Genomic DNA, 13,636 nt, shown 5'->3' on the forward strand with positions numbered 1-13,636 from the left:
TCTCTTCATAGCTGCCACCACATCCAGGAGATTGGTGTAATAATGTGGAGTCCGATAGTGATAGATACCTAAGTGTGAAGGTAAAAGACTGGTAACATTGATCCATATCTACCTATCTACAAACAGAGTTATTATCTGTCTCTGATTTCTTTTGTCCATGCCACAAAAAAACAAAACAAAAAAACCCTCCAAAAAACAACAATTTTATAACAAAGAAAACGTTGTGTCTTCGTAAGCCACTTCTCTATCCGTTTTATACAATTAAGCATGGGTCCCTTCTGTCTTGCAAAGTATTTATCATTCAGTAACCACTGAGGTATTCTAACTTAGGACATGTTTCAAAGTAGCTATGCAGGCTGCTCAACCAGTATTTATCCTAAAGGCACTATGATGACAGCCCAGAATGTCTGCAGATCCTGAAGAGCTGGTGGGACAACAGCCCCAAGAGTTAAATACTAGCACAATAAACTAGTACCAAACTCAATCCAGGTATATAAATTGAAAGCTATTTGAATATGATTGATCAAGAGCGGTTTGTCTTTTCATGGCAAGTCTCAGCCCTGAGATTTGTGAGTCTAGCTGTGGCCCAGCTAAAGGTTGCTGATGACCTCAATGTTGTAAAGCCAGATATGAAACAGTGCCATTTGGATGTTCTGAATGTTAACGTTCCCTTGCTCTGCAGAGGAGCAGGCAGAGCAGCAGAGGTGGTGGTAGTGTCCTATTTTTGGAGGGGCTATCAGCAACCCAGTGGCATAGGTCTGAGTGACAGGACAAGTGTTGTGTTGGACCCTCCCCTCACTCATTTCAGGCAGGAATTTCCCAGTGTAAGCAGACACAGTCCCCCCTCCCATCATATTTCTCCCATCTTGCTCTCCCTTGGATATGATGGTTGGCTCACGCTCGGTATGGGTGGGCACACAGAAGTGTGTGTGTGCTTGTGTATGTGTTCAGGTGTGAACGTCGGCCCTGGAGCTTGACTCAGAGAGAAGTCGGAGCCCGGACAGTGTGGCAGGCAAAGTGTAGTTCAGAGCTCTCTGAGGGGGCCCTGACGGCTGACCATGGGGCCTAAGCACTGAGGGCCCCCCAGACAAAACTAAAATACAAAGAAGAGCGGAAAATAAGCGAAAAAAAGAAGAATATTTAAAAGAGAAAAAGAGAGCAGCACAATGGTTGCGGAGGAAGTGATAATTACATTGTCCGGTGGAGCGCCGTGGGGCTTTCGTCTCCAGGGAGGTGTGGAACATCAGAAACCGCTCCAGGTTGCTAAGGTAAGGCGCGTCTCTCAGTGGGTTGGACAGAGGAAAACGTTCAGCTGAAGCAGTTATTTCGTGGTTTGCTGAGTGGAAAGTGGAAATTTGTGTTAGATTCAACAATCTCCCCAAAGAGAGGTGAAACATCAGCCGAGATATATTAATTTCAAATTTAATGAGCCATGAAAGAAGTTGAAATAGAATACTGGATGCCACACAGGTTGGTTTTGGGCCTGGATATGAGTCATCATCTTGTTTGAGAGCAGTCTTCCTGCAGTGCACTGATGATTGATTGGGTAACCTTTAAACTTCAAGTTGAGCTAGGAATGTGGGGCAACCTGGTTGCATATCTTCTACTAAGTGTGGCTTCGCCAATTAAACAGCATAATGCTCAAAGTTCTGGTAAAATTACAGTGATTCTGATCAAAAGTGGATGCATATCTGAATTCGTCTGCATTCGGTTTCTTGGTTTGCTTTTGATAAATAACTTGACATTGAAATGGTTCCTCTGTGGTGCTTTGAGCAGTAATACCTACATATGTACATTGTAGCAAAGACTTTTTGGTACATTGAGGTCATTGTGTTACTTTGTATTTACTGTGAAGAGCTTATGGACATTACACAGCATTCACACACATTCATGACCTGATTTACACTATTGAACTACGATGTTTCCACTACGTCATCACTTCAGAAAGAAACTCAAATCACTCCAGTCATGCTGGGTCATGTTTAAATTGGCATGTCACCTGATGTTTTTTGGAAACCCAGTTTTAATAGTAGAAACCATACAGGTGGGAAGTCTGGATTTAGTTCAAACTCGAGCCACTGTGATATAAAGTACTAAAATTGTTACAGACTAGTTTTATGTCTACATCTGCTTGTATGAACAAGTTCACTGAAAGGAAATATTAACTGAGTGAAGGAAACATTTACTTATATAGGTTTCACACTGAGCCTCTCAGCTCATTTTACTCCCCAAGAGCAAATTCTTCCTGGCCAAGAATTTGGTATGCACATTTGGCATCACCAAAGCAGTCCAGATTTGAATTTTGAAAAGCAAAGATTGACTCACAAGTGGAATTAAACATGGTTGAAAGCATTGATTAGGCTAAAAAGCAGAGAACGCCCCAAAGACGACAGTATCATCTCTGACAGATAAATAGATGATATCAGGTGATATATAACAGGTGATATCAACTGTTTTACACAAAAATATTTCATGATTCCAACTAAAGTCTAAGTCAGAATTGTGGAATGTACTAAATATAATTGCATTTTCTGATTTCATATTGATCCTTTACTGATCATTTCCAGTGATATCAATGTTATCATTGTGCGTGACATGAGGTTTAAAAATCATTGATCCGCAGATATTACTCCTCTCTGTGACAACCAAATTTGTCATTCCTGCTCAAACAAACCTTTCTATGAAATGCTTGTAGATCTAATTTCTGGGTATCATAATTAAGATTTTCTGCACCCATAAAACACTCAAACAAACATCTCCACATGCACTGTTAATAATTGTTGACTGAGCAGAACTACTTTTCCAGGCTATTTTTGGTTGAGAAGCAGCAGGTCGTGAGGTTAGCCAAGGTGTGTGTTTCAGCTCGGTACTCAAAAATTAACCTCATACACTATTTTTGTACATGCTCTCCTCGGTATCTAGCTGCTCAAAGAGGAGCATATGACTCTTTTTTGTAGGTGTACACGCAAAGGAAATCCTGATTGTTACATTCATGCTCTACTACACATTGCTCCTGTCATACACCACAAGAACTGTGGATAAATGCAGAAATAAGTACTTTCTACTGAGAAGACATACAGCATATACTATCTATGTGTTACAAGAGATCATTGAAGGATTATGGTGCTAATGTTGATTAAAATGTTTTTTCTTCACATTCCACCCACTTTTTTCCTGACACTTTTAGTATCTTTTTAAAATATTGTATCTACCTTACCTCATATGCCTCTGAGTCAATCATTACATTTCCCATTATAACTATTTCTATCATCCATAATGATCAAATATAGGTAATAACACTGGTACAAAAGTCCTTACTGGGTAAAGAAAATATTTCCATTTGCAGGCCTCTCTACTCACCTTACCTTGAAAAACTTGTTTACGGAGGAACTTCTCATGAGAACTCTATGTTGGGCAAAGGGGAATTTTCACTATCTAAGAGGCTAATTCTGGTTTGTTATCAGAAAAAGAAGTGATATACATCCTACACTTCTACATTATACTTTTGAGAGACCATATTAATACACTAGCCACTTCTTACGAACAGCATTTGGCGTATTTAGGATGTTTGTTTGCTAAAATGTTAATCCTACATGTAGTTGACTTATGCAGAAGGTGATAGTATGCACACAGAGCCACAGGACACCAAATCACCTTTACGGCAGTGGACAGCTGTTTCTGTCTTACCATCTAAAGCAGCATGCTCCTTCACCCCTGACAGCAGGAAGGCGTAGTCATGTCAGGTCTCACACTATCCCGTCCCTAACAGGTGGAGCAGTTTGGGGCTTCAGTGAAAGAGCCTGTGTGTCAGTGCTGGGTTTGTGTGTTTATTTATATTAGTTTATGTGTATTTTTGTAGCAGCCCATGTGGTGTATGTGTGAAAGCGTGTAAGGGTATTATAATTGTTACACTTTGGGACTATAAGGTGACTGACTGAATGATTAACTGTACATCCATACTGCAAGCAGGCACAGGCCACTTTGAAAGGCTTAGCTAAATGGGGACGTGGGATTTCATTACAGGCAAGCCAGAATAGCTGAAAAGAAAAACTAATTAGGTCAACCAAAGTAACTCTTTATCTCTGAAATAAAGACAGTATGTCTTTATTTAACACATTACAGTGCCTTCATAGAATACAATCCACACTGCGGTCATTGTCTTTGTAAAAATTCAACATCTGCTTTGAATTTATTATGGGACGTGTTGACATGGTTTGAATAGACCTGAGGCAATTTAGGGTGGGCATAACGCCATGGTCCTGATGAGACCTTGGGCACAAATAGCAAACCACCAAATGAAGATGGCTGCTGGCTGGCATTTCCCTGTTAAAGTGTGCATGAGTGCCCCACTCGAGCTGCAATATGTGGCATATGTCCGCAGCAAGATCGAGCTGTCGGGACTAAATCTGCTCTCTGTCAGTCACTATTGTAAGTCAAGACAAGACAGCAACATAGCTATGCCAGGTTTTCATTTTATCTCCCTGCAATAAAATATCAGGTGAAATAAAGGGTTGGAAAGAGGGCTGATGATTGTGTAAGTTGTCTTAATATGCCTTTGATCACAGCTCTTTGTATCAGAGCACTTGGCCTTAAGTCAAAAGTTTTGAGCTTGTCAAGCTGCTCCAAAACTTGACTAAATTGACCTGAATCCCCTTCAGACTTAAATTCAGACTAAAATCAGTCATCTTATATGATTAAATCTTGGAGCAACATAATATAAATGACAGCATCTGACAAATTTTGCATAGAAAAACACCTTGAGTACTTAATTATTAGTCCTATGCATTAGTTTTATGGAAAATGCTACTAAAGCAAATGTGCCAATATTGTCATGAAAATGGTCAACATTCAGACTGGAGAGACTTGGACTTTCCCCCAAATCATTAAAACTTGACTTGAGACATACCCTTTAGACATATGTAAAATAGACTTGACTCAAAGTCTTAATAACAGATCTACTAAAAATATGTGTGTTTTTATTTTTTCTCCCTTTGTTCCTGCAGGTGCGTAAACGCAGCAAGGCATGTAGGGCTGGACTGCGGGAGGCTGATGAGCTGGTGTCCATCAACGAACAGCCATGTGGAACGCTATCCCACGCCCAGGCGATGAACTTCATTGATATGTCCCCAGGGATACTACACATTCGAGTCAAAAGGTCAGAAGAACAAAGGAATACTTATCATCAACTCACTGTAATGTATAACATCAGAATCAGCAATCTTTGGACTCTTTGAAAGATACAATTTAGGAGGCACACACATTTGATACTTTTAATGTATATAATCGTCCCAACATATATTATAAATCATTAAGACAAACAACTGTTTCTTCTGCTTGTGTTAAGATCGTACTCACTTTAAGAACAAATTCAATACACATTTAGGATGCAATGGCCTCCATTTAGCCCCAACAATATAAAAACCCTCTACTTCTTGCAGGGCGCCAGCTGGTTTTCAGTCCGTGGTGCTTGTGACCCGTGCCCCATCTCCCCGTATAGACAAAGAGTACCGTGCTGCCCTGCGTGCCAGCGTGTCACCTACCCACCTCCACCATGCACCTGTCCGTGAAGTCCACCGTAGCCATTCCTCCATAACCAGTGGTATAACATCTCCACCTGGTAGTGAGGCTTACTATGGCGAGACTGACAGTGATGCGGATGTAGCAGGCTACGAGAGGCAGCGGCGGCAGAAACGCCGCAGCCCCAGCAACTCCGTTCCGGGGAAACCAACAGGGAGAACCTCCCCCGAAGGTGGGGAGACGTCAGAAATGAGTGGCTATGACAGTGCTCCAGATGCACACCTTTACCCAAGTTTGTTGGATGGACGTGGTGAAGGTGGAGATGGAGGTGTAGGGCTACCGGGGGTGGCACGACGGGAGGTGATTTACCAGCCTCCTGCTCAGGGAATGTGGTCTTCTCAAACATCCACAGAGACTTCTTCCATCATCTCTTCAGCAGATGACCAGGGTCCACGGGATGGAGTACAGGAGGAAGACAGTGGTTTACTAGAGCCAGCCAACGTGCCACTGGTATCTCCTGAAAGGGCCAAGGAAGCACTGATGCTGGGCTCCCGCAGTCAGCTTGTGCCCATGGTGGGTCCTGTGAATAAACCCATTGATGACGAACTTACGACAACCTACATGGAAAAGGCCAAGCAAGCCAGTAAGTACAGCTGCTCAAGAACAATTATAGACCTGTGCTTAACATTGGTTCTCTTAACTTGCATCCATATTTATGTGTGTCATTGGTTGGTTCAAGAGTTAATAAACTTTTTCAAACTCTACAAACAGATATATAATTATGTTATCATTATAATGTGTTCTCATAGCAAATACAATTTCTCATATTTGCTTCTTTCAAAAGGATGCTCATTGCTGTATCTATGCTCATTTAATTTTGTTGTTATTTATATTATTTTCTATGTATTATTTCTATATGCCATCTGCTTTGCAGCACATAATTAACATCAGTGAGGGGAAAATAAGCTGATCTCCTCTGTGTTGCCACACAAAGAAAGAGAATTTGTCATATGTTAGAGTGATGTTTGCCTTTGTAGGCTGTAATTATAGTATATAGTACTTACCTTTGTTTTATGCTCAAGACAAAAATGCCCCTGAAGCTCTGAGGAAAAAAAGAAACACAACATATTTGCAGAAAGTTCAATTCTAGTGACTCCCAGAACAACTTTCACACTAAACAGTCAATACCACCACCTAGTCATCTGAGTGAGTCATCTAGACTAGAGCATCAGTGCCTCATCTATTTTTTCTATGCAACGTGAGCAGTTCTCAGTGAAAATGATTTTGTTGACAGTTATACTGACATCATACCAGCAACAAAACACCTTTTACTTTAGTTTAAATGTCCATATCTGTACATTGTGTGATAGACATAAAAACAATTCTCAAAACCTCCATTTCTGTATTTGTCTAAACTAAATGCAAATGAAATTTATAATGACATGATATGAAATATTCCATTATTGATGGCCATTATGAAAGTCAAACTCAATGTAGAAAGATAGGACTGGCAGCAGCAGCTGTCTGTGTGTGTGGACACTGCACGCATATGAGCTGCAGAAGTTCCTCAACACACACCTGCTGCTCAGGTTGATGTAGGCTGTGTGTCCCAAGCCTTAATTAAGAAAACCACTGTTTCCCAGTCATGTGATCTGACAATCAACCATAACAAACCAAACAACCATACCATTTCTCAAAGTTCAGTAGTACAGTGTGAGGGGGTGGCAAAAATGCTAAGTCAGTTTAACAGAGAACGCCCAGTACAGTTTACCACCAGTTCTGGGTGTAAAAACCCCAGAAATCCCCAATCTCTTTTCAACTGCCCCTCTCTTCTCTCTTTCTCTCTGTTTCGTTTGCTGTCCTTTTTTTTAGCTAGTTTATAAACTCAAAAAGCACAAGTGTAATATGCTTTACACTCAGTATGATATGGGTATGATTCCACCACAATAACAGTCAGACTTGCAGTTGAAATTTGTTTTTTCATCTAACATGCCATGGCACAGAAACAAAACGTGATGTTTCACAATGTTCCCATACAGAATAATGTAAGAACATTATTTCTAGTTGCTGAAGCCTGAAAAATTAACCTATTAATTTTAATATAATAGTATCAACAATCTTTGAAGAGGTAAGAAATTGTGACAATTGAGTAAGGCAACAACAAATGCAGAACACTGACCCTGAGCAAGCAGTCTTTCCTACAACCTGCCATCCTATCCATCTTCCATATTAAGTCAAAGCATAGGGCAGCGCTAGGCTATTTCAGGTCAATGGGCTGTTTTAAGAACTTGAATAAATGCAGTCTTGTAAATCCCCCTTGCCTTCATCGAGTTCACATTTAACATTCTAATGTCCTATTTAGGAACCATACCCTAGACAAATTAAGAAATCCCTTCACCTGGCAGAGCATATTAGGGTAACAGAATGAGGTTGCCTATGATAATCTGCTTAATACCATAACAAGTTAAGGATATGTTGTGGCTACCCTTTGAAGTTCTCCTTCCAGTCACCTACAGCATGCAACTTTCCACAGGCTTGCAAATATTTCCAAAGTTAGATGTTAGAGTACATATGCCTAATAATGTGCAAATGTATCCTTCACACTAGTTAATGTGAGAAGTCAAAGGCTTGCATGGAATTTTTCCAGTAGTGCTCCTGTAGAATGTTAAGAGACCTGTTGAAGACATGGCAATCAAGATGGTTTTAACTTTAGATGGTGATTAAATCTGTTATTAAGACTTCTCTGATTGTGCTGTAGTACTTACTCATGATATAGTTTGGTCAAAAAAATCATAACAAGAATGCACCAGTTTCTTATTTAGATGACTTACATACTTGATTTGAAGTAATAGTTCCCATCTGTTGCTGCATGTTCATTGAATGCTATCGTGCCATTATTCCTAATAGCTATGGTTTTTACACCCTGCAGAACTGAACAGAGGAGATACACAGCAAGACAAGCAAGTAAAGGAAGCCAGAAGCAAGTGTCGAACAATTGCATCCCTACTGACAGATGCTCCCAACCCTCACTCCAAGGGGGTGCTGATGTTCAAGAAGAGGCGGCAGCGGTCAAAGAAGTACACCCTCACCAGCTTTGGCAGTGTGGATGAGGATAGGTGTCCAGACTCACAAGAAGAGGATGGGGTGTTCCCTGGCAGTGAGTCGGAGTTTGATGAAGATGGGTTTTCAGCAGTTCCTGACCCAACTTGGGATAGTGACTACTTGGATATGCTAGAGAAGAGGGCTACTGCAGGCATTGAAGGTCGTGGGGATGGGGCAGAGGACGCTCCGAGTCCAGGGTTGAGTGAGACTGCAGGCAAGGGCGTCCAATTGTTTGAGCAGCAGAGAAAGAGGGCTGCTGAGCATGCCAAGAAGGTGGAGGCAGTACAACTCCAGGCTCCTCCACAGTTTCAAGCACAGGAGCAGGCTCAGTTACATCCAGAGATACAACCACATATCCAACAAGGTCTTAAGCCTCAGCAGATGATACCACCTGGTCCTTCAGTCATACGGCAAGATCTATCCCAAGTTCCTGATCAAGTTGCTGTTGCAGCTCATGATATTAGTAATGGGGACCTACCCCATTATGAAATTAGCACAACAAGCATAGTGATGTCACCTCCACCTGTGGCGCCAAAACCAGCCACTGCCTCTGTGACTATTCTGACTAGCCATACATCACCAGCGGAGACACCATTACCAGACCTAACTTCCAGTAATGTTCTCAATAGAACTGCACGTCCTTTCACACCTGGCTTCATCAGCATCCGAGCTGCGACTGTCCCTGTAACATTCAGACCACCTGTTACAAAGACAAGCCAGCGACCTGCCTCAGCAGCTGTTGTGCCAGCACCATTCTTCACTGCATCTGAGCAAGCCAATAATGCTTCATCAGTAATGACACAGCTACCCCCTGGTCCTCCGTCAGTGCTCTCCTCATCATCCTCTATACCTCAAGGTCCTTTGGCCCTGACACCAGAAGCTCTGGTTACCTTTCACCCTCCGGCCATCTCTACCTCTGTAGAGACAATGCAGGCAGCACAACCAATAACTACTGCTAATCAGGTTTCATTTGCAACTGTGCCCCCAGCATCAATGCCTTCAATTCACCCAGCTCCACAAGAACCAATGGCTCCAGCCCCTCTCCCTTCCGTATCCCGAATTCCCAGTTCAGCTCACCCAGTTGCATCAAGGCCTCCAGTTCAAATTCTAGTTGCTCAGCCACCTCCACCTCAATTTTCCATGTCACCTGTAGCTCCAGTGGCAGTAGTGTCCCAGCCAGAAGCTATAACTCCAGTTGCATCAAGGCCTCCAGTTCAAGCGCCAGTTGCTCAGCCACTTCCACCTCAATTTTCCATGTCACCTGTAGCTCCAGTGTCAGTAGTCTCCCATCCAGAGGCTGTAGCTCCAACCCCTGTTCCTGGTTCAGCATTTCGTACAGGAATCTTATTAGAGGCTCGACGCCGTGGTGGTAAACCCAAACCTATGTTCAATGTGCCAGATGTCAAGAAGAACTCCCCCAATCCTGATCTGTTGTCCATGGTGCAGAAACTTGATGACAGGTACACCCGCTACAAAGGCCCACCACAATCTGCTGAGGCTACCTATGATGGTGCAGTGGAAGAGAGCAGTGGTGAGGCTGGTATTGGGAGAGTGCCTCCTCCAGTGGCACCCAAGCCTCGGGTTATCCACGAGGCCCCACAGATTCTTCAAGCAGGAGGTAAGGGGGCTCAGCTGTTTGCCCGCAGACAGAGCCGCATGGGTATGTATGTAGTCGACACACCACCTGAGACCCCTTACCAGCAGGAAATGGCCTCAGACAGTGCAGCCCAACCCTTTGACTCTTCCCCCAGCTCTTTTCCTTCTCAGTGGAAATACTCCCCGAATGTCCGAGCCCCTCCACCCATTGGGTACAACCCACTCCTGGGACCCTCTATTCCTATGGGGCCTCAGAGGGATACAGGAAAGCCAGACAGCAAGGGTAGGGGGGGCTCCCAAAGAGAAGGCATCAAAGCTCTGGATTTCATGAGAAGGCAACCTTACCAGCTCAACTCTGCCATGTTCAACTATGGAGGCAGTGCTGCTAATCTATCAGTCATGCCTTCTTACCAGGCTCAGAGACAGCAGCAAGGTGACTACACAACAATGGTGGGCAGCTCATTAACGTCGCCTAGACAGGTCCCCCTGAGAACAGCCCGTGTCTACGAGATCAAGCGATTCTCCACACCCACTCCCATGTCAGCTCCCACTTTGGCTCCCAAAGTCATCGCACCCCGCTCAGCCACTACCCTTGGAGAACGTCTGTCTCACTCTTACATGATCTCCCCACCACCTGCTCCTTTCACTCAAACCCTGGCCCCTCCCCTGACACCAGCAGTAGTCAGTGCTCCAACTCCAGCGTCACCTCCCTTCCAACCAGCTGGACTGCCCTGCCTCCCAAAATTCTCTGCCAACCCTATTCCAAACCCTGTGACTGCTGCAGTCCCTACACCTTACACTCCAGTCGCATACACCACTGGGCTCCAGGCAGCCAAGCAGTTCCAGAGTGCACCTGAGCTCAGTATTCTTGCCTCTTTGCCCCCACTGAAATCCAACCCAGTCCAGGCACCGAAACCACATTTTATAGCCACAAGGGGAGGCGTCCAGGCCCGTGTCTGGAGGCCAGGGGCAATATGAACAGCAGAAAATCAGCCACTTCCACACTTGGACATATTCATGTACTATTCATTTAGTGCTGTAGTTGTTTAAGTCAAGCACACAAGCCAAATATCCATTGGTTCCAGTTTCTAAAATGTGACAATTGTCTGCTTTTTGTTATCTTTTTGTTGGGATTTGCGTGGTTGGTCAGACAAAGGAAGCATTTTGAAGATATCACCTTAGGCCTTGGAAAATTGTAATGGGCAATCCCAGTATTACCTGATATTTTACAGACAATTAATCAATTATGCGATAATGGTAATAGATTATAACATCTACTTGCTGCTCAAAATGCTGCTTATCATATTTATTTTGCTGCCAACACATCTACTCACACCTGTATCTGAGTGACAATAATAATAGGGAATAGTAGCACATATTGTATGCTGTATAGTCCACCATATGCCTGTCCTGGGGGAGGTTTGTGTAAGGCTTCTGGAGATCTCTTTCTTCTAATTTAGCAGAAATACCATCTAAACAGAGCCTGTACTGAATTATTCTTTGAAACTTGAAATGTCTGACAGATGTTTAAAATGAACAGTTATGGTTCTGAGAAATAGAATTAAATCTCTGAAGGTTTGTGTTGTAGTATGTTGACAGGCGGAGGATCATAAGGCAAACAAGAGGGCTTTTTTTTTTGAACATGTAATTCTGTTATTCAACACAAGTACTACTAATTAAATTGAAAAAAATATTTTTTTACCCTCTGTATCATTATTGAGAAGGAACCCACGATGACCTGTCTTCTCGTCGAGAGGTTTAATGATGCATGACCAGTTTAAAACTGTAAAATGTATTTAAACACCTCAGCACACTGTGAAACTATGTGAGGACAAGGTTCGCTTTTCCAAAGTGTTCGTGGCTTGAGATAAATTCAACTGCTCACTATAGCCAGAGAGAAATGCAATCTTTTGAATGGGTCAGATTCAGCAAGTGCCTGGCTGTCACTCATTGTATACTTGTCACTGGATATCATGGCTTCCACTTGCCACTTAGAGCCTTTTTAGTATCAGTGTGGTCTTTGCAGATATATGTAACTTTTATTAAATAAATAACACATATGAAGGAATGTGTATTTTGTTTTGTTTAATTGTGATTCAGTCTAAAGTGGTGCAAGGAAAATATAACTGAGGCACCAGCATCTGTATAAGGGTTCAAGATATGAGGGTGGCTGTGGAGAAGGGATAAACGCAGGCCAAATAAGTCAATGGGGTCATAGCCCAATATTTCAAATAAAGGGTCATGATCAGATATAGTTCTTTGGCAGAAAATTGAGACTTGTTGGTGCATTGCACAGTGTAATGAAATCCCACAGCCTGTAGAGGTTCAAGGATGATGACAAGAAGGTATGGGACCTGAGATTAATTGATAAAGCTGAAGAATCTGATGGAAAGAAGCACACAAGTTTAGCTGGTACCTTTTGATTAACAATGGTTGCTATAAAAAATAAGGATTAAATGTATTTGATGGCTATAGTATATCTGGAGAGACTGATGATGTTAATGGTAACAAGTAAAAAACAAATCAATACATTATATTCAATTGTGGTATTCTTAAGTAGATACTTTATATTTTTTACCACTTAAGTGATTATATCTCTGAAAGGTCTTTCTTGTATTCATAATACTGGCTGCCACAAATCTAGTTTGTGGATATAGTTATGAGGTGTAAAATATGATAAATACATGTTTCTGGATGTAGTTGGATCAAAGAATAAGTGTGAAAATGTTTGTTAATAATGCTGAGTAGAGACATTTATACTGACATGGAGACATTTTTAGAGGAATAAAATTAGATTTGAAAGCGCTCCAGTTGTCTGACATGTCTGATTTTACACTGCCCCCTGTTGTTGATTGTGTGGTCCTGCTAATTTATTTTAATGAACAGTACATACATGCATGATAATGTCAAGTTGAGCAGTGCAATAGGTGTTACTGTATGTTACGTATCATAACATTTTTTTATATGTTATAAATCAACATTCAATGGGGAAAGATACAAGCCTGCTAGAGGAGAAACACACACACACACACACACACTTTACTTTAGCAGATAAATAAGATTGATTACAATCCTATTGAAAACTTCCAGGACATATCCGGAATGTATCAGTTCTGAGGGTTGTTTCATAAAGCAAGATTGCTATTGCCAGTTAAACTGAGTTTACCTCAGCTTTCTGTCCCAGCTCCACAAAGTAACTTTAGAAAAAACTGACCTAATAAGAAAAATATATTCTTCTATACTAACCTGCTCAGGCTAGTGGTCAGGCATGGTTTGCATACTTTATTCAACACAAGACAATTTATTTAACTGACACAAAATACAGAGACTGGAGAATAATTAACAGTATTTCATCACATGAAGGCTACAATGTTTGATAGCAAATCACAGAATTCCACATATTTAAATGTGTAATTGTAGT

At 42.0% G+C, this 13,636-nt stretch overlaps 1 protein-coding gene across 1 annotated transcript; it reads left to right on the forward strand.

Annotated features, from left to right (window-relative positions):
* The first annotated feature begins 994 nt into the window (after positions 1–994).
* On the forward strand, positions 995–13,021 carry synpo2la (synaptopodin 2-like a). Its single transcript, XM_062430355.1, has 4 exons — positions 995–1,268; positions 5,004–5,155; positions 5,439–6,160; positions 8,447–13,021. The coding sequence occupies exons 1-4, from the start codon at positions 1,167–1,169 to the stop codon at positions 11,191–11,193; spliced, it is 3,723 nt and encodes a 1,240-aa protein (XP_062286339.1). The 5' UTR covers positions 995–1,166; the 3' UTR covers positions 11,194–13,021.
* Positions 13,022–13,636: the final 615 nt, after the last annotated feature.

The sequence above is a fragment of the Scomber scombrus genome, chromosome 12 (genome assembly GCF_963691925.1).
Source record: "Scomber scombrus chromosome 12, fScoSco1.1, whole genome shotgun sequence".
Lineage (NCBI taxonomy): Eukaryota > Metazoa > Chordata > Actinopteri > Scombriformes > Scombridae > Scomber > Scomber scombrus.

Bases quoted from the DNA above. Each gene is read 5' to 3' on its own strand.
- synpo2la (XM_062430355.1), top strand. From the start codon at position 1,167: ATGGTTGCGGAGGAAGTGATAATTACATTGTCCGGTGGAGCGCCGTGG. The intron at 5,156-5,438 runs GTCAGAAGAACA...TACTTCTTGCAG, and splicing joins CTACACATTCGAGTCAAAAG to GGCGCCAGCTGGTTTTCAGT. The intron at 6,161-8,446 runs GTAAGTACAGCT...TACACCCTGCAG, and splicing joins GGAAAAGGCCAAGCAAGCCA to AACTGAACAGAGGAGATACA.